Source organism: Brachionichthys hirsutus, unplaced genomic scaffold (assembly GCF_040956055.1).
Source record: "Brachionichthys hirsutus isolate HB-005 unplaced genomic scaffold, CSIRO-AGI_Bhir_v1 contig_834, whole genome shotgun sequence".
Lineage (NCBI taxonomy): Eukaryota > Metazoa > Chordata > Actinopteri > Lophiiformes > Brachionichthyidae > Brachionichthys > Brachionichthys hirsutus.
In genome coordinates, this window is record NW_027180726.1 from 2,692 (window position 1) to 24,092 (window position 21,401).

The window sequence follows — 21,401 nt, forward strand, 5'->3', positions numbered from 1 at the left end:
ATTGAGATGAATCTAATCAATGCGTTTCTTCTTTTCTCAGGTGTCGGCCCACTTTGATAGGAAGTACTGTTCTGCAGCTGGTAATTCAATCCTCACACTGCAGACCTTTAAATATCTTTCTTGAGAGCCCACAAGCAGCCACGTGGTGTAAGGTGAGATATTTCCGACCCGGTACACCAAACCAGTTTCACATGATCAGTGGACTGAGAGCATGACTGGACCGGTGCTGCGATCTGACCACGGCAGACCTCTGATTTTATCTTTATTGTGCTTCTCCTGAACTCAAAGGGACTGTTTGCCCGAGCCTGCAGGGGGTTTATGAGACCCCGAGCCTCTTGTTTGATCTTTCTCATTTGTACCAGTATGCATTCTTTTTTTGCCCGCCTATCCTGAGCACCTTGCAGTGAATGGAGAACATACTGGTTCTGCTTCCCAAGCACCGTCAGGAACACGGGCTCTGCAGACACGCGGCTGCGTGTGCCTCGCTGCAGGTTCTTTCCAAAAGAGCAGTTCTGTCCTGGTCTTTAATACCGACCCACACGCCTTGTAAGCCTCTTTAATGGGATAAATCAATTGGACCGATCGGGTTCAAAACCAGATCAGGTGTCCAATTCTGTTCTGAAACTGACAAGGCAAGCTGACCTTTTCTTGTCAAGCCGACTGTCGTCCTAAGGCTTCCGCATGGTACTTTGGTCGAAAGATCAAGACAAGCTCCCCGACATTGACATGTCCTCCGGGGCTGTTGCGACGAAGAAGGAGGGAGGCGCCCTCACCCCGGCCTTCCTCAACTCCAACTGCTCTGCCCCCCAGTGATCCTCACCAAGGGTCCTGAAGAGGTGGGCCCGGGGACCCGAGGCGAGTTCGAGCTCACGGAGGTCGCCTCTTTCACAGAGAGGGACAATGAGACCAGGGAGGATGAAGAAAGATCCGAGATTGCAGTGTCGATAGACTGTCGGGCCAACGCCAAAGGTCAGCGAGAGGAGGATGCCCTCCTGGAGAATGCAAGTCAGAGCAATGAAAGCGACGACACCAGCACCGACCAGAGCCCAGAACCACCGGCTCCGCTCAAGGAGACCTCCTTCTCCATCGGCCTGCAGGTGGTCCTCCCCTTCCTGCTGGCCGGGTTTGGGACAGTGGCAGCCGGAATGGTGCTTGACATCGTCCAGGTCAGTGATGTCCGCATTTCACTCGCTGTGTCCACAAAGCAAATGATATTACACACTTTCACCTTTTGAGACAAAACTTTTTTCATCCCATCAAAGATTAAAACAATTAGTGATGCGTTCGTTGGTATGTTGCTTCAGTTTGAGGCTGAAGACTTGACGCTAAACCATGTTTTAAAGCTATAGGAACTTTAGTTGGGCTCCGTCTTATTTAAACAGCCAGTATAGTTCATTAAAAGTTTCACAGGTAGCAGACCGGACGTCCCAGACAGACCTGAGTGCAGTCACGCTGTGAGATTGACCATTTAAATAAACTTGTTTAGCCTGCCCTCTTAGCCTTCATCCCCTTCTCTTTGAAATCAAAGCATACATACATACAACAAATATAATGTGGTAATTGTGGTGCAATCGCTGGACCAGCTCTGCCTTCAAGAAAATATATAATTCAACTTAAAAATCGCTTTATATAATTACCTATGTGCAGTTTCACGTATTTAAGTCAACTCGGGATACCAATAAAATTGAAGGCATCAAGTTGGCAGGAGAGGAGTCCCGGCACATTGTGTCCAAAACATGGTGGACTTCAGGACTGAACAGAGAGGAGGCAGAGAGAGGAAGTGTGCTTTCCTTGAGCTGAAACGACAGCATGCGTCAGTCAAGATTGAGAGTCGTCCTGTAAAAAGCTCCCAATAACTTGTTTGTTAGGTATCCTCTCTAAACCAGGAACGTAGAAGTTGGAGGTCAAAAAGTTTTCTTGTGGTCGCTCCAGTTTCCTAAAGACTCAGTGCACCATTCTTCTAGAGTCTAGAGGCAAGGCTAGGTAAGAGGAGACGTGGAAAGCAAAGAAGGTCTTTCCCTTCCAATGACTTGCTCTCATCTACGGGAAAACCTGGAGTAAATACCTCCAGTGAAATACGAGATGGGTATTGGTCATATAGGTATTATTAAATGAGCCGCTCAATCGAGATTGCGGCTGAGCACCTATAGCAGGTTGTCTCTGTGCCTAAGTCTCTCTTCATGACATTGCGAAATGCTAACTCGGCTAATCCCTCCTGTCCTTGGAGGAAGGTAATTGTCTCTCCCTCTATCAGTCTGTCAGAATGCCACAGCACCGGAGTAACGTGCTGGAGCCATGATTGTAGTTGTATGTAATTAAATTTAAGTTAAAAACTGTGTAAATAATAAAAGTAAGGGGACATTATGGCCTGACGGAGTGTCACACATGTTTAGATCCCTGTTATTTATTGTATCCGAGTGTGTCTTTCTGAGATCTATGATATGACACGAGGAGAGCAATACGTCAGTCTCTTTACGGCTTTGAAACTCGACACCCACCGTCAAACTACAAATCAAGAATTCAAATATAGTGCAGTTTATTGCCATTTTTATCTCTATATTTTTACGCCTCATATTGCAAATTGAAGCAAAGAAGTTACACACAGAATCAGCCTCAAAAGCAAACAGTCTAAAAATACAAGCACCAGTAAACAGGAAGTTGTAGTCAACACGACCGTAACGCTCGCCAAGCGCCCATCAGACACCCTTGTGGTCCAGCCTCATCTGCCGGCCAGGGTTTCATAATGGAGCCAATGAAATCAGCGCATTCCAACCATTATAGCTTCCCACCCTGGTGCTGTTAATTTGACAAAGTTGCTCAAATACATCCAAAATGAGCGTTCCCTTCATTCCAGACGTGGCCTTAATGGAGATAACAACACATAAAATATGAATCCAAGAAGAAACTTCTGTAAACGTTTGGTGACATCTGAGCATTTGTAAGTTCCCAGCTCACAGCTATTAATACCCGATACTATCTGAGGGAGTTAGAAGTTAGGCTCTTGTTGAAAGAGATTTAAAGGATTAGCGGGTTTTGTGGTTGTGGCTAATATTTCACCAGGACCCTCAGGAATCCCTGGATGCTTATTTACTCTCCTTTTGGTCAGATAGTGGATCTGGCCTTTGGATGCTTACATCAGTCCACAGCTCAGTCTTTTTAGTGTCACGATGATTAGCAGATCATGATTGCTGTCCAGAGGGAAAATATTTGCCCTCTGCAAAAGCTTTGTTTCTTCATTTAAAGCCAACGAGCTCTTTTTGCGTGGCAGATATTCAAATTTCAACGTAAGGTTTTGCATGCCAAATGCTCACCGCCGCACCGTTGTCATTGCTTACACAAGAGTCTGCACCCAACCAGAACCACATGAGTCAACACCTGAAAAATGACACCGCCCGGTGCGGTTTTGTGACGCTGCCAGGTTTGCAGGGACATTGCATGCCATCAGGTTCAGCTCCTCACTTAGTACAGCGAGTACATTAGCGCAAATAAAATGGGGTCACGTTACTCGACTGGGCAACCCGACCGTTGCAAGCCAGAGCTCCTATAGGTCTGTGCACAGAGGTACCACAGTTGCCCAGTAGAGTTCATGGAACCGAGGAGGTGACCATGAGGAGCGAGGGCTTGTTTCCATAGAGACAACAGCATATATCACGACACGGGAGGCGAAGAGGGCGATAGGGGAGTGAGACAGCAACAGAGAGAAGGGAGCAGGCTTGAACACATACGGCTGTGAAAGAAGAAAGGCGTGCTCGCGGAGGTGCTCGCTAGGCTGCCGGGGTAGCAGGAGGCAGCGAGCCAAGCTAAGGGGCTGGCTGTTGGAACGGAGCTGTGCCTGGCTCCGTGTCAGCGAAGGGACACACAGAAGGAGTTTCACCCACAAAGGAGCTAATATAACACAAACTCAGGCCTTATCAGCTGCGTGCATCTGGATGCACAGCTGGCACAGCACAGCAGAAGACGAAATCGAATCTTAAATATACCTACGAGCTTCAATGTCAGCTACTCCTCGGCTATTTTCTCCTCTCTTACTTTTATTCTTTCCATGGCAGCCTCAGTGAATATTGATTCAGCTCTTTACAGACTGAACTGTAAGTGCTCTGGGAGGGAGAGAGAGAGCGGCGGGGGGGGGGGGGGGGGGGTTATGAGGCTGGCTGGAAAGATAAGCACTTTTACACGAGATAGATCGATGCCCTGGCCTCAGCAATCGCTTCCCATCTGGCCACTGTCGACCACAAGCCTGCTATCACTACATGAACTCTAATGGAAGCAGAGCAGAGGGAGGCACTTCACTGCAGTGACGAGCTCAGGGAGGCGCAGGGAGTCCACGTCTCAAGGCCTGGATGGCATCCACACCATGAGGCTTACTCTCGTCACTGTATGCGATCGATCGTGTTACAAATATCCTACTTACAGCTTTGACAAGCTTTTCCTCCCTTTCTATTTCAGCATTATTGGAATCCGGACATGTGGCACATAGGGTGGCACAGTGGGTAGCGCTGTCGCCTCACAGCAAGAAGCCACTGGGTTCAATTCTTTTCTGTGCAGAATCTGGCGTGTAACCCCGCCGCTCGCCCATAGACAGCTTGGATAGGCTCCAGCAACACCCGTGACCTAATCTAAAAGAAGATTAGCTCAGTTAGGCAAGTCTTCTTATTCGCAAACCAGAATTTCATTACAGATACCCGTGTGGCGTAATTAAAGCCGTCTCAACAGCCTTGTTTTATTGGCGTATGGTTTTAATCCCATGTGAGGGATGTATACTTTGATTTACTCTCCTGCCTTGTACGACATTATACCTTTGACTTGTTGAACAACCCCAAACGATGGCTGTGAGATACGAGGCAGGGCCAAGTCTCCGTGTTTAAGATGCAGTAGGACAAGCTTGGTCAATACAGGTGAAAGAGGGGGATTGAAAGGGAACACGATTAGGAGCCAACAAGAGGAGTGTGATAAATCACCTCGGCATCAAGTCCCAGTGACCTCGAGTAGAGAAACACTCGTGTCCGGTTTAGCTCCGGTCGATATTAAAGAACATCCTCCAGAGTAAATGTTCCTCTACAGCAGCCACATTTGCCCGAACTCGCACTACGTGTCTGTAATGTGCTTCATATTGCTGTCGTGTAACTGGTGGTCCTGGTTGCAGCACTGGACGGTGTTCACGGAGGTGACGGAGGTGTTCATCTTGGTTCCAGCACTACTGGGGCTCAAGGGAAACCTGGAGATGACGCTGGCCTCTCGACTCTCCACGGCGGTAAGATATTTGCGCGTGGAAGTCTTTCTGGTTTTGAAGTATCGCCGTAATCAAGGCGCTCCTATTTAGCGTGTATGTCATTGTCGGAGTCGGACCTCCTCGTATGTTTATTCTGGTATAGGCAGAGGAGGTAAAAAGGAGCAGGGGGAGAAGTATTTAAATCCTACAGTAAAAGTACAAATATCAAGCTGTTGAATATTAGTAGCAAGTAAATGTTGAATAATATAACTAGAGGCTATTGTGAAACTTGCATTTTTACTTAGCTGGATTCGGGTTTTTGATGAATACATTTTATTTGAATGTTTATGAAGAACTGCTTTGCTTATTATTATCTAATAAATATATTCATCATCATCATCAGGATGAATCAAAGGGAAAAAGCTGTGACGTTTAAATGGGGCTGACATAACTGGTCTTTCGAGGAAATTAGATTTTGAGGCGTTTGAACAAATAGAATGTCACTTTAATGTCATTATATTTTATTAAAGACGTCCAGCTTCCGTCCATCATCACAAAGTAAAACAGAGTACCCGTTCCCCTCCTGAAGTATTTGTCTCTTTGCTGGCCGGACCCAGCGGGACCGCATTCCTTTCCAAGCCGCCGCTAATTATCATCAGATTAAGACCACTCTTAGGTTCCTAATGTGCTTATTACTGAAAAAATAAAATCATGTAATCCCTCACGCTGGCTGCCTGTTGGGATTTCTCCATTCGCAGGACAGTGTGTCCTTTGTGATTCATTTTCCTTTACCCTCTTTGTCTCTGAACATTTTATTGTTTTTTCTCCTCATCGTTAATCTAATCCAGCACCATATTCTGTCTCATATCATGGAGCCCATCTGACGGAATGTATTTGGATGATATTTCAAGGTTCACTGGAATGTGGCAGCACCTGCATTTCAACATGGACTACTCTGTAATCTGAGATTACGGCCCTGCAAAAATCTACTTTATCCTCATTTTGCGTGTTTTTGATGATTCAACGTGCTCTCAGCTCAAGTGCGTTTAATTCTAACCTCATTAACAACACGTTTGCACAGTTTATTAATGAATGGTGTTCATCCGGGGATCACTTAAGCAGGGCTGCTCCGGCGGGTGTTACTTTTTGACATAAAACCCTAAATCTAATATTTAGTTAGCGCAGCCATTCTCAAAACAAAAACTTTATTTACATAGAAGCTTAAATGTCTTGAGGATCATTTCAATTTATTCTAAAATACGTCTCCCACAGTGGAGCCACTAAAAATAGCATCCAGCTGATTGAGAGATAAGGCGGTTCTTCTGCGGAGAGACAAAGGCAAGCCGGAAACAGTTTGAACAACGACTTCCGCTTCTGATTTTAATTCTGCGCCGGCAGTTACAGACATTCTGGATGGAACTTTCCTCCAAATTAAATGGCTTTAAAAACTTGAGCCCGCTGTTTGGGCGTTGCTGCTTCATTTGGACCCAACATGAAGCGGATGCCCTCCGGCGGGCTGTTGTGTGTTTTCACGAGTCCAGATGTTTCCCTTCCCTCTGCAGATGTAAATGTTAGAGGAGGAGGAAGAGGAGAGCCTCTGTTCATGTCCTCTCATTGTGGATGAGACATACACAGTAGCCCACTGAGGCCACTTGACACTTCCGACCATGTGTGTGTGTGTGTGTGTGTGTAAGGGGAGATGAGATAAGTGGAGTTGGCCACAGGCTGGGGGATCAGATCACGGTGTCTTTATCCAGAGAACTGACATCTGATTGTTCTGATGGGACCAAGCAGCAACAGCATGTACACTCACAACACTCACACACACACACACACACACACACACAGAGTTTTTGACCGTGTGTATTCTCGGCTCTCTTTCAGGCTAACATTGGTCAGATGGACACAGCCAAAGACATGGGGAAGATGATCATGGGGAACCTGGCCCTCATCCAGGTAAAGGAGACACGCCTGTCGGAGACGGAGCATCACCGGCTGGCATCCAGTTAACAGTTACTTGAAAGAGATTTTTATTTTTTACTTGATTTGGTAACTTTTAAGTATAAAAGTGTTTGTGGACTGCAAGAAGAAGAAAAGTTCAAAAACACGTTCAAAACAAGAGTCTGTCTCCAGAATAGACGTCCGTGTGGGTTGATTAAAGGCAATAGCAAGAAATGGGAGCGTTTTTCTAGTTACTTTTTAATTGAATTCTTTTAATATAGTAAAACTCAATGACAGTATGGTTTAAATTCACTTTAAAAAGTCAAATAGGATTTAATGATACTAAAAAAACAGGATTAGACTACGCCTGAATCCTGTTGAGGGATATTTTGCAGGACCTTTGTGTCAAATTACAAAGCGATGCAGTCCGGGTTCACCTGTGTGCACGGTAAACACGGGCTGGTCTTTACAACACATGCTTGGTGTGATGAAACGGCAGATCCGTCGGTGAGGGCGCGGGTTTTTCCTGCAGAAATCCTTCACAGAAATGAGATTCCATCTCAGCGTTAAAACCAACTCCGATCAATCACTCATTGTGATTGAATTATCTGTCGGTTGCTTCATGTGGAACTTGTGCAAATTGTCTCGTTGCGGTACTTTAGGTACGCCTGAGAGTTTCCTCTATTTGCAGAAACCCGCTCCCACGTCTGTTTACATGCCGGCTGTAACCCGTAGCAACGGGAACCGTTTAACCCTCGTATTTAACACACAGGGACAGGAATAAACCGTCATGGCCGATGAACAGTCCAACAACAAACATTGATGCGTGTGTGTGTGTGTGTGTGTGTGTGTGAGTTCAGGTCCAGGCCACGGTGGTGGGGTTCCTGGCCTCCATAGCAGCTGTGATCTTCGGCTGGATCCCGGAAGGACACTTCATCCTGGGCCATGCGGTGCTGCTGTGCGCCTCCAGCGTGGCTACTGCCTTCATCGCCTCTCTGCTGCTCGGTATATGACCGGCCTGTTGGACACTGGGCGGGCGTGTCTGGGCTACATGAGCGCCTGTGTCTCAAACTTAAACCCTCCTAACCTCGCTAAAATGTAATGCACTCAACAGATCGTTGCGATGAAGAGGTTTTAAACGTCGCCTCACCTTTAGCAGCCAATAGGAGCCCAGAACACATCACGTATTAAACACGTGCGACCGTATTCGACAGCGGCCTCGGGTCTCGTAACACTTCTGACCTTTACCTCGCAGGGCTCATCATGATCGGCGTGATCATCGCGTCCAGGAAAGTCGGCATTAACCCTGACAATGTGGCCACGCCCATCGCCGCCAGCCTGGGGGACCTGATCACCCTGTCCCTGCTGGCCGGCATCTCCACGGGACTTTACAAGGAGCTCGGTAATGAACACAGATGAATGCAAATCATTTATGGGGTCATCTCGGTTAAGCCTCTAATCCCGAGCAGAACAGCAGGATGAAGTCTGTAGCATCATGCTAGTAGTAGCACCGCCCCCTAGAGGCAGCAGCAGGGACTCGGAGTGAATCCAAGCGCGGTCCTTCCAAGCTAAATATTCTGCATAACAGCAGCATCGACCATCAACAATCACTTTCTCTCCCCCCCCCCCCCACAAGAGTTCAACGACTATGCCAGCCCGTTGGTGTGTGCGGCGTTTGTGGCGTTGTGCCCCCTTTGGGTGCTGATAGCCAGCAGGATCCCCTCCACCAGAGAGCTCCTCTACTCCGGATGGGAGCCGGTCATCATCGCCATGGCGATCAGCAGGTATAGAGCACACGGGGGATCCATCCCATCAGCCACAGAACACACGCGCTTTTACTTTAACCCCCTCGTCTGTCCTTTAGCGTCGGCGGTTTGATCCTCGACAAGACCGTCACCAACCCGAACTTCGCTGGGATGGCTGTCTTCACGCCGGTGATCAACGGTAAGAGTCGAGCGATGAAGCGTCGGTGATTTAATGAAGAGAAAGTTTACGGTAGCAGCAGCCGGTATTAAGATCCAGAGATGAGTGAGACGTCGATAACAGCAGTCGGTCTGGTTTTGCGTCTTAATATTCAGCTGGTGCTGCTCTGCTTCCTTTGTGCGTGTGTGTGTGTGTGTGCGTGTGTGTGTATGTATGTGTCTGTGTGTGTGCGCGCGCGCACCAGGTGTGGGTGGTAACCTGGTTGCAGTTCAGGCCAGTCGAATCTCCACCTATCTGCACATGAACGGTCTCCCCATGGGGGATCCTAGCCCCGCCCCCAGGAAGTGCCCCACACCTTGCACCTCCTTCTTCGGCTCCTGTAAGTCCCCACACCGCCGTGGAAGGTTCCGTCTCCTCCCTCTTTGTTTTATCCAATAAATGCGGGTCTCTCCTTGGCGGCCTGTCGTCAGGATTCAGTAGCGGTTCGCCGGCGACCTTGAACCTGAACGCAACCCGAGATACGTTTAGATTAAACGGGATCCTCTTCCTCTTGCAGCCGTGAACTCTCGTTCAGCCCGCGTCCTCTTCCTCCTGGTCGCTCCGGGTCACCTCGTCTTCCTGTATACCATCAACTCACTGAGGGGGGGGCACACCACCCTGACACCCATCTTCATTTCCTTCTACCTGACTGCTGCACTGCTACAGGTATGCACACGCACACACACACGCACACACATGTGAACCACAGTCTAAGTTATGACTGAGGAGCGCTACGGTGCATTTGTGATCAGTGACTGTAACGCCATCCTTACGCTGCCACCTGCTGGCCTGGCATGCACACTACTTGCATTTTCAGTCATTTTTACAGGCTTGTGTGGACGAAGATCATTTCCAAGATGCTGAACGCAGACATTTATTTATTTCCATGTAGACGGGAACTTAATCTGAAGCGATTCATTTCAAACTATTTTGGATAGGCGGGACAAGAGACTGTTGAGATCGGCGTCTCATATCAAAGTGGATCTTGTTCCCATCACTGCAGGAGAGTGAATTCCAGGAGGAATTTTATTATTTCCTGTTTACCAAACATCCAGGCTTCATTTTGACAACTGACAGGTCATCCCGGGAGTGACCCGTCGGTCTGCCAGCGGTTGCTTTCAGTGGCTGCGCTTCGTCTTCCTCTAGGTGATGATCCTCCTCTACATGGCGGACTGGATGGTCCACTGGATGTGGGGCCGAGGCATGGACCCTGACAACTTCTCCATCCCCTACCTGACTGCTCTGGGGGACCTGCTGGGGACCGGCTTCCTCGCCCTCTGCTTCCACATGCGCTGGTTCATCGGAGACAGGGACTCTGGCCCGGGGAACTGAATCCACACACAGGCTCGTCTCAAAGAAATCAACAGAAAAGGCAAAACCTGGACGCTTGCATCCACGGACAGTGATGATTATCACCCGTATGCCTGTCCCGAACGTTATCTGAAAGTGGACAATGTCTACAATAAAAGGGCTAATCTCTAGTCGGGCTCTGATTGACGGTAAAGTTCACTTGCAAGGCGATAGTCTCATCATCAGGGTACCGCTGACGCGTCACTGGAGCAAGATCTGGACAGTGTTTCACCTTAGAAACCGTGGAAACCCACATGATCGATCCACAGACCACACGGCTCAGTTCCACTAGCTGCTTCTGCTACTGCTATTATTGTGCTGTTGTCAGTTACTATAATTGTCAGTGAATAACACAATTGATATGAATGGGGTAATTTTTTTTTCTTCTACTGTATGGGCGGGGCCGGTTCTCATTATTTTCAATGGGAAAATTCGCCCTCCCCCCACTAATACTTGAAACCAGGACAAAAAAAACAAAAAAGCTTAATCACCAAGTGCTACGTCATCGAGGCAAATGGATACGACAGGAAGTGTGAATCGAATGTGTTTCATTTTCCGTCTGGCTCACTTTGGCCTTGTGACGGGAGGGAACGTGGGTGGGAGGGGTGCCCCACAGGGGGCAGCACCACCAGCACAAAAAGGTCAATCCCTCCTGCCGTTGCCTCCGTGGCTCAATCGAGTCAAGCCAGGACCGTGATGTTTCCTACGCTTACTTCCCCTCAGACGTGGCCTTCAAACCTCTGCGTTCGCACATCGACACCGATTTGAAAGGTTGTGCGTTTGTTCGCACAATAGCCCGACTAAATCTCCTAAAAGCTGGTTATCCAATGTCCTTGAAGCATTTATTCTTTGTTGGAGAAGCAGCACGTGTTAAAATGCTTTTGTGCATCTGACTCACAAAAAGACACACCTCACAATCTGTCGCAGCTCAAAATGGGCTAAAACTTTAGAGGAATCTTATTCTACTGTGTTTGAGGTGGGAATAGCACCAGGATGAATCCAGTGTTGCAGTCAATGAGGTCCAACAGGCTGCACCACGCCGGGGACGCCCTGCAGAGCTCATCCACTTGAACAGCATCATGTTCAAGGCAGAACCGCTAACCGAGTCCGAAGCCAGAGGAAAGACACAGATTGCTGATCATTTTGTGTTGATTTTTAATGTCCTCAATTCTTTTATTTGATCATTCAGACAAAGGAATCAAAGAGACCGGTGAAGCTGCGTCTATAGGCCACGATGACGAGCCTTTCAGTGAAGTTATTGGCTTCATTTCGTAGCTTTTAGGTTCAGGCTCATGAGAATCGCCCGCTCACACCAGCATATGAAACCGCAAATCACTTCAGAGCAAACAAGATCATCAACATTTAGTCCCTCTCTGTTGGATTAAAGATTAATCTTTTTCTCATTAGGAGAAACCAAATGTTTGCCATTATTCGCCTGGAGAACTTTAATCCTCGCTCAGTACAATCTTAAAATGGCCCAAAAAAGGCAGTAAAAACTTTAATGAAACTGTTGTGCGAGCAGATTCTGGTGTGAGCGGGCGCGGAGGAAGTCATCACGGCTGGGGGTTTTGTGTGTTTTTTTATTTTGTTATTTTTCAGATTCTACAGAGGGTTGAATTTTTTCTCTTTTTCTGACACGTAGAAATGAACTAATACTAATGCCAGGGAGCTCCTGACTGGAAAACAGTTTAATCAAAGGACAAAATCTTCTTAACTTCAGCACACGCGCACACACACACACACACATACATTATCTGCAACATTGAGATTCAGTTGATCGAAGCCGACTCCTTCAGGAGGGGAAACCTAGAGGAGGTGACTGACGGGCTGATGTGACAGGCTGTACCGTGTACACACATCGGCCCGCATGCAGAGTCTCGCGAGAAGCTTTCAGACTTCTCAGCTGATTTGAAGGGGCCAGCAGGATGCATGTGCGAATGTCCAAAACGTGATTATTTTATCTTGTCTTACTGTCTGATTTTTATTTTATTTTTAAGCTGCTGATTTTATTCAAATTGTGATTTCTTTTCTATTCCCTTTCTCCTTCCTGTCATCTTTTTTTTTAGCCCTTTGCAAAATATCATTTTATGTCAAACAGCCACCGTAACAGTGAAGATACTTCCCTGCTAATCAAACACATACCGGTACTGTAATATTTTCCATCTCCATCATCTGTCCTCTGGATCCAAACCAGCCTTTATTTTGTCTTATTGTGAAAGTCGCTTCCTCACGGTCGGCATGCGCCACACTTCCGGTGCAGATGCCAGCGTTCCGCCTCCGTGTCGATGGAACGATGTGAACGTAATGCTTTGTCTATTTATTTATAGAAGCACACAAAGCAAATTGTACATACTATATTTATTCTATATATAAGGTTGTTTATTTTGTTCATTGTTTATTTTCCTTTTTCTTTTGTATGTTTTTTTTTTGGTGCACAGTGCCTAATATCTGTTGTCACGCACGCGTGATCACACTCTGCAAACACAACGGGAACGCATACTTCTAAGACGTAGGACGGCCTTAACCTATCAGAGCCAAGCTCGACTCAGAGTAACCAATCAGGAGCGAGGTTCATCACAGAGTAGCATCTCTTTCATTAGCTTCGATAATAATAATTTTAAAACAGATGTACAGTGAGTTGATTATGACGTGTTTATGTAATAATGATTCTATATGATGCTGCGGCGGAGAGGCGGGGCATCACCTCCGAGCTTTTCGGTCACTAAAAGCCCTAAAAATTAAATAAGCACTGCTATGTGTCAAAAAAAAAGTGCCCCACGTGATTTCAGATGTTCCTTCCTGCCCTGTTAATCTCTCTCACACACACACACACACACACACACACTGATTCTCAGGCTGCCAGCATCCTGCATCAAGCCTTTAATTCAATCCTTCACCACTCATCTCTGCTGCATCTGAGGAACTGAACCCATGTGCAGTCCCACCGGGGCTCAAAGCTTTGAATTCTTTCTCTATGTTCTTCTTCCAAGGCCTCCCTTTGAAGGCGTTCTCCTCGGGGGACTTCGTAACCTGCTGAAAATAAAGGACTATTGTATTTCATACCATTTCTCACTTGTGTCTGTTTTTAATCAGCTTTTTGTGGCTCCACTCCGAGCATATCCTCTCGCATATCTGCCTCTTTGACAACACAAGAAGCAAAGGGTTCAACTGGGAAAAAAAAACATTTAATTTATCTACAGAATAAGACAATGGATGGACTAAACGGAATGGGAGGAGGGAGAAACAGAAGGATGGAAAGACAGATCTTGATCACTATAATACTCACTGAAAATGCAGAGGGAAAAAAACGTCAAAGATATAACAGAGGATTTATGAGCTAAAGCTTATCAGCTTATTTATTCAGCAGGAGATGAGCAGAGGGTTGACGCTGCTCTTTTGACATCCTGATGATGGAACCAGGAGTTTCTCTCTGCCGTCTCCGGCTTCATCATCCCCCGCCTGATTGAGGAGATCCCTGGAGGACAGCCGGACGCAGAGGCCTTCAGCTACCTGCAGGATCCGAGACGGACCTGCATGAGGAAACGGCAAATGTTCAAGGAAGAGTTCAGGTAGAGCAACAGCGACACGGGGTCAGAAGAAGGATGGAGGACAGACCAACCGTCTCCTTTCCTGCTGCACAGATCCAGAGTCTCCATCACCATCTTCCCCAGAGCGCCGCAGGACACGTTCTTCAAAGAGAGGAAGAAGATTTTCAACAAGAAACACACAAATATTAAGAAACGTGTGCCGAAGAAAAACAGCTAAATTATAAACAAGAAAAGGATCCGACAAAATCCGATAAAAACACACAAAGTACTGTCGTTTCTAATAGTCTGACTCCAAGTTATCTCTGTCAAAGAAAAAAGTAATCAGTCATTCATTGTTAAAATATATACATCAAACATCAATCAAATAAAATCAATGAAACTCCGATCAGATCAGAACAAGCAGGACTGAGTCAGATTACCGGAAATGGAGGCAATGAAGACAAGTTTCATTGCTGTTGGATTAAAAATAGGTTTCAATGTTGAATTTATTTTAACTGAAAAATTCACGCATTTACTTTTTTCCTCTTTAACATCTTAAAATATTTCAAATAAGCAAAATAAAATAAAATAATGTATTATTAATTTAGTTCAACAAACATATTATTCTGCTTACCGTGCTGTCTGAATTTTCTATTCACGAGAGGGCACTAGAGAGCTGCGTGTGTGTAGGTGTGTGTGTGAGTGTGTGTGTCTACCTGGTCTCGGAGCTGCCGCAGCAGCGTGAGGACGTCGGTGAGTTTCTGCTCCAGCAAAGACAAACGTGTGAATTCTTTTTTCCCTAGCCCCGTCTCATCATCCTCCTCCTTTTCCTCTTCATCTTCCTCTTCCTCAGGCCTCTGGCAAACAGGGCGGAGACACAAATCATCGCAAAATGAGTCCCAGACGGTCGTCAAGGTTACTTGTGAAAATAAATTGGCCAAATTAATTTTTTCACCTGCTTCTAGACAAAAGCAAAAACTCCCGTTTTATATTAGTCTGTGCAAATGGATTATATATCAGGAGTCAATGAACTTTTTCTTTTTCTTTTTTAGGAATATGTTTTTTCAACAAAAGAAAAAGGCTATTTGGTCATGTTGGACAGACAAAAGCAGATCATTATAATCGGTCTCTCCTACCTTTTCTTTTTCGAACCCTTTTCCTTCCTCCAGCTGTTCTTTGTCTGGTCCCTTCCGGCTGCAGCGCCCCCTGCTGTCCTTTAAAGTGCTAATGATCTTTTTCTCACCCGGGTCATCCGGCGGGCGAAGCTTGTGGACCACGTGGTTTGGACATCTGGAGGAAATGAAACTAAACATCAGACATTTGTGGCATAAAAGAAAACCCTGTCTTATAGCGGAGGCGTGGGAGTCGCCAGCGAGCTAACCCTTTGACGCAGATGTGCTTCCTCACGTCCAACGGGCTGCCCTGTCGTTCCTCCTCCTCTTCATCAGAGGCAGCTCTGCCCTCCACTGCTCTCTGCAGACACTCTGCATCTGTTGGTAGGACAAACAGTGCGTTAACTCGACGCGTCCAAATGTAGATATTGATCCACCAGATCCAGGTCACCTATTAGTGCTACTGGACGTTCGGCTTGTCCCGTCAGGGGTCGCCACAGCAAATCAACCTTCTCCACTTCACCCTGTCCTGTGCATAATGCAGCCTCAGAGGGCTGCTGATCCCAGATCATGCTCTTTTTATTTACTCACCCGTCCTGCTGGAGGCATCGTCCGCTCCAACTGGAGCTTGCTCGTGGGTCGGGTCGGGGACGCGAGCGCAGTGGGATCTACAGGGGGTAAGGAACAGAACAAATGTTGGGGGACGGTTTGAGCGTTAGCGCGTGGGTTATGGAACCCGGAGCGCCTAATAAAGGCTTTCCTCTCTCTGCGGCGGCAGACTTCACGTTTAAGATTTGCATAATGTGCAAAACGAGGAGGACCTCTGTCCGAAGCCGGCCCTAGACTCGATCGATGAAGATGAGCGAGGTGATGATGAAGAATCCTGGAGTGAGACATGGACAGTCTTGTGCTCGTCCGCTGTGAGCTGTAGCTATAAGAGTGTTGTCGAGCCGAGGTGTGGTTGGGAAGAGGTTGTACACGGAATTTTGAAATCTCTCTCGGAATTTGCTGCAATGTTTCTGCTGTCTGCGAGTCAGGATGGAAACGGTATCCAAGGAAACCAACACAGCACAAAGAGGCACATTTCATGGAACTGCGCCCTCCTTTCCGGTGTTTGTACCTGCGCTGGTGCAGCTCGCTCTCCAGCTGGGCGACCCTGGACTGGAGCCGTGGCACCGACTGGGCCTGCTCCTGGATCAGCCGAACCCTTTCGAGCCCCAAGCTCAGAGCCTCTCTGGCGTCCTCCGCCCGCCTCCTGATGAAGGATGAACGCCATCAATCCATCCATCCTGTCATTCAAGCACCGAGCTAACCATCCAACCTGATGTGGCCGTTCTCCTTCCTCAGCGACGCCTCCAAGCCGCGGTGCTTCTGCACCTCCTGGTAAGCCCAGCGGAGCTCCTCCTCCAGACGCCCGTTGAACTTGATGGCCTCCTCCAACTGCCCGTCACGTGAGGAACGGATCAGATTCAGCTCCCTCAGAAGGGGGTCCCTGATGTCTCTCTTCCTGCCGGGCGCTCTCCTCGCCGCCTCTCCGCCAGCTCTGCTGCACGCTCCTCTGAGTCTTTGCGTTGGGACCAGTTTCCCCTGGACGAGAGTGACTGAAGTCTTGGGTCGAGTTGGAACTGTGGAGATGAACCCGGAGGGGTTTGGAACGCTGCGGCTCCTCTCCCGCCGGAGGGCCACCTCCAGGGCCAGGCAGCGGGCGTCGCTCCCCTGCAGCGCCGCCCGGAGGTCCTCCACCAGCTCCCTCAGGCCCGCCAGCTCATCTGGAGAGGAATTAAAGTTCTTCACACAGCGAATACTTGACTTTGTTTTTTCTCTCTCCTACCTCTGAGATCATTTTATCTCAGGTTCATGTTCTCTAAACATTTATGGGTCCAGACCCCCCAGGTTGGGATCCACGGGACACCGACCGGACCTCGAATTGTAAAATACTGATTGCACGCAGGCGCATCTGTCACTGCGTAATTTTCTGATGAGTGTTTTGTTTGGAAACTAATATTACAGGGGGTACTGCAGTATCCGAGTACTCGGAGTACTCTAAATACGCGGTACCGCTGCTCTGCGTGTTTGTTGTGCGTCGATGCAGTCGGAATGTGGTAATCAATCAATAATCAATAAACGATCTCAGCTGGAACCCGTGCAAAATGACCGCAGGTGGTATTTAAACCGAACTACGGAGGCCGGGACGGTACCTGCGTGGCGGTCTTCTGCGGTACGACCATCAATCGATCTGCTCACGGATCCGTTCTGATCTCTCGTCAGATCAAAGCTCACACATTTTCGCCGTCTGGCGCGAGGCCACCGGAGCCGAATCTGTTTCTCCACCAGCTCGGTTTCCTGCGTAACGGGAAGACGCCACGCGCTCTCCGCGGCGCCTCTGCGCGCGCTGCGCACACGGAAATACCCGCAAAGCCGCGAGTGGAAGTCTTTAAATGACAGCCGGCAGGGCAGCCCGGAGCAAACGCCCCTGAACTCCTCGTCGTCCTCTTCCTCCGCTCCTTCTCCTCCTTCCTCCGTCCTCCGTCCTCGCTCTGCTCCGGTGAGACCCAGCACGGCGCACAGCGCGGTGAAATCCTCGGAGGACAGCGCGTCGTTCCGGTCGGGATGGACCAAGTGGTGGAAGACCTCCTGCAGATATTGGTCTATTCCGGTGGCCAAGACGACGATTTCGTTTTCCACGCCGGGATCGTGGCCGTGGTGATGCGCCAGGGCGCTCCGGAGCCACTCGATTCTGCGCGCCGCCCGTGGCGACGGGTTTACGCGCGGCGCGACCAATGCTGTGCGTTTCATAGCTCCGCATAAAATGCGCTTCTTCCTTTTACGGTACGAAGTAAAATTGAGATTACGGGAGTGAAATCAGATCCGATTACAAATCATAGTTCGCGTTAAAAGCATTCCGGCTTGATGACGTAGTGCGTCACTATGGATCTCTTCCTGGAGCATATGATCTTCCCCCCTCCGGGGAGGGAAAAAGACGTTCCTCCACGGCGACTCCACCCTTTAATCCGCGCGCTCGGCGTGTTTGCGCATCAACGCGCTCTGGAGCGTTGCAGCCAAGAAGACGGGAAAGCGAGACCCATAAAAGTTGATCACGCAGAGAGCACCGTTCCCGTTTCTGCGGTGATGGCGGGAGTCGGTTTGGTGCGTTTTGTTTCGTGCCACCTGCCGTCCCGTTGGCAGCAAGCCCGAGTGGGACGTTTGCGTCTCGCCGTGCGCCCGTGGAGTCTGACTCACCGGTGGCCCGTGTGGCTGCACGGAGAAAGAGGTCGGTGGATCCCGATACCCTGACTGCAGGCGAACACCGTTCTCGGGATCATGTTCGACACACGCACCTTTCTTGGGGAGTCACAAGTTACCGAATTCGTTTCCAGGAAATACCCTCCCTCCCCCCAACCGCTTGTCACAAACATGACAGCCCAAACAAAGAGAGCGTCTTCATTACGCACCTGGGCATGACTGGACGCACCTCACCGCATCCGCATGAGTTACTCTTCGCCGCTCAGCTTTACGCACAGATCGTGACGGAGCGCAGCAGCGGCAAAAAGATGTAACAGTCAAATAAATAAGCTTTTTAAGGAGCATAATATTATTTGCATTATATTGGTCTCAAATATTTCCAAAAGGAAGCTGGGGGGGCGGGGCTTTCGGCGATTACGCGCCTTTGTTGTGGAGTCAGCTCCCTGATTGGGTTTGTGAGGAAGACGCCATCTCTAGGTTCAAGAGGAGACTAAAGACCAAAGTTTATAGCTAATCAATACAATAATCAATATGCTGTCAGGCCTTACTTCCTCTCTTTTCCCTTTAGTCGTATCTCCCCCTGTTTGTCCCTCTTTTGTCTCAGTCTGCAGGTCCTTCTGTCTGTGGCGTGTAAACTCTGATGTCCTCACCGCTAGCGTTAGCATTGATTGTTTAATGTAGCAGCTCTTTAGCTCAGCAGCTTGTCGTGAACCACTGGATGGAGTTCAGATACGTTATGTTTCTCTCTGTTCCTCTTCTCTCTGTCTCTCTCTCTTTCTCAACCCAACCGGTCCAGACAGATGTCCGTCCGTCTTAGGTTCTGTTCAAGGTTTCTGCCTGTTAAAGGGAGGTTTTTCCTTGCCTCGATGAAGCGGATCAACAGCGCCGAAGACGAATGTGTCTCCAGTTAAAGACCGCTCTCCGTTACTCACTCACTCACTAATGCAGCGGCGAGCGGATGACTCATCAGACATTGTTTAATCTTTGTTTTGGCTTCCAGCGCCGGCCGTGATTCTTCTGGGGCTTTTCCCTCCCGCAAATGTGTGCAAGAGCTCCGCCGCACGAGGCTGTAAATGCCACCGAGCCAATGTTTCCTTACAAACAGACATTGTTCTGAGGATAACAGCAACTTTTAACCTTTGTCCCCGACATGTGGAGGCAGGCAGGGCATCGGGAGTCAGTTCAGGTTCCCCCGTCTCCGTCTTTAAGCTATATGGTTTCCCTTCAAGGGCGGCTGCGGTAGCAAAGTCGAGGTCGAGGGGTGTGTGCGCTGATATTTAACTTCAGTTTGCATCCGCTGAAAGAAAAGACGGGTGAGATCATGCGAATGAGCCTGTTTAGGAGTTTAGAGGGAGTTCGCGAGCCTCTCGATGCTACTATTACGGAGTATTATCGTCAGAGCGACGGAAAACTCCACCACAAAGATTGGGTTGTGCAGAGAACAGCTCAATCAAGCGGTTCCATTAAAACAGATCATTGCCGTTACGGGACATGAAAGCCTCCGTCTGTTCTGATGGGAGTTTCTGTGGAATTAAGGCTGCATCAAATCCATCAGAGAAGAAGAAGAGCTTACATAAATCACATAATAGCTGTTTTCCCATAATGATTGTGTGTGTGGGGGGGGGGGGGGGGGGTAATCACTGGTTGATTTGTGGGTCAGTACTTGTCCCTGTGGTCATGCACTCCTCCCTCTGAGACTCGGTCCTCCAGCTGCTGCTCTGGGTGAAAAAGAAAGGGTGTGTGTGTGTGTGTGTGCGTGTGTGTGTCTCCATGCATACCCGGGTGTCCCGTCGTTCACCTTTGAGAAGAGGAGCAGGGCAGTATCAGTAATGATCGGAGCTTTGTGTTGGTTGCCATGTGCTCCTCCTCCAGAGGTCAACGAAGAGACAAAAGCAAACACACACTCCCGACACAGAGCGTCTCTTTGAAGTGGTGACACAGACCCACGCGTTGTGTCGGTCCCGCAGGGTGGAGCTCGATCTCTAAACATGTCGTTGTGGTGTGCTTGAAAGTAAACACTCTGTGATCGATGAGGAGCGTGTCAACGTGAGACGTGACATGAGGAATTAGGTTAGACCAGACAAAATAGCAGGGTTCAGTCTTTCAATGTAAAAGTGATTTACGATCAGTGTGTGTGTGCGTGTGTGCGTGTGCCACATTGTAAACAGCACTCCACACTGACAACGTAAACATTTCCCCATTCCTGGGATATGGAAGGAGCACTTGTCCACCTTTGAGCTGTCCCACCTGTGGAGGTCATGGCTCAGCCCCTCCCACTAATGTACACACCTGTTGTGTCATAAACACACACACACACACACACACACACACGCACTCATGGGTATACACAGCGTATTCCTCCAGCTGCATTCCTGTGAGCCGGTGAAAAGTGAGCAGATGAAACATGTGGCTACAGGCAGAGCTCGACTCTGAGCTGCTGTATTGAACACAGCCGCTGTCTGTCTGTCTGTCTGTCTGTCTGTCTGTCTGTCTGTCTGTCTGTCTGTCTGTCTGTCTGTCTGTCTGTCTGTCTGTCTGTCTGTCTGTCTGTCTGTCTGTCTGTCTGTCTGTCTGTCTGTCTGTCTGTCTGTCTGTCTGTCTGTCTGTCTGTCTGTCTGTCTGTCTGTCTGTCTGTCTGTCTGTCCGTCCGTCTGTCTGTCTGTCTGTCTATCAATAACAAACATGTGGCAATGAGACATTGATACTTGCATTGATTAGTTAAAGACAGATTCTCCATAGGAACTGATATATGCACCCAAGCAGGAAATAGTCCTTTGTAAAAGGAACCTATGGACCGGTAATCTGTCTCCAGATTTTTACTACGATACTGCCCCCCTGTGGTTGAGACTCTGTACTGAAAATAAGACAGGATTGTGCATTTTCAATCAAATCAAATTCACTTTATTTATCTGTTAGGAACTTCATTTGCGGAACAAGCCACAACAAAACACAAGAAAAGGCAACACACAACATGGCTCAACATGTCATTCAATAAATACATTAAAAAAAACAATAAAACAATACAATAAAAATCATTCAGCCATTTACGAGGTGGAT

General features: G+C 48.2%; 2 protein-coding genes across 2 annotated transcripts; one reads left to right on the forward strand and one right to left on the reverse strand.

Moving 5' to 3' along the window:
• The first annotated feature begins 584 nt into the window (after nt 1–584).
• Nucleotides 585–10,676, forward strand: LOC137916563 (solute carrier family 41 member 1-like). The gene is given in 11 exon segments (XM_068759551.1): nt 585–802; nt 805–1,166; nt 5,144–5,251; nt 7,094–7,165; nt 8,011–8,155; nt 8,406–8,552; nt 8,787–8,934; nt 9,015–9,094; nt 9,318–9,452; nt 9,630–9,778; nt 10,259–10,676. Coding segments are annotated over 11 exon segments (1,653 nt in total). The 5' UTR covers nt 585–681; the 3' UTR covers nt 10,445–10,676.
• Nucleotides 10,677–13,662: 2,986 nt separating this feature from the next.
• On the reverse strand, nt 13,663–17,897 carry LOC137916565 (EF-hand and coiled-coil domain-containing protein 1-like). The gene is made up of 9 exons (XM_068759553.1): nt 17,300–17,897; nt 16,423–16,870; nt 16,222–16,356; nt 15,693–15,769; nt 15,371–15,479; nt 15,126–15,279; nt 14,706–14,846; nt 14,082–14,151; nt 13,663–13,992 (listed from the first exon to the last, which is right to left on the reverse strand). Exons 1-9 carry the CDS (start codon nt 17,895–17,897, stop codon nt 13,823–13,825), a joined length of 1,902 nt encoding a protein of 633 aa, XP_068615654.1. The 3' UTR covers nt 13,663–13,822.
• Nucleotides 17,898–21,401: the final 3,504 nt, after the last annotated feature.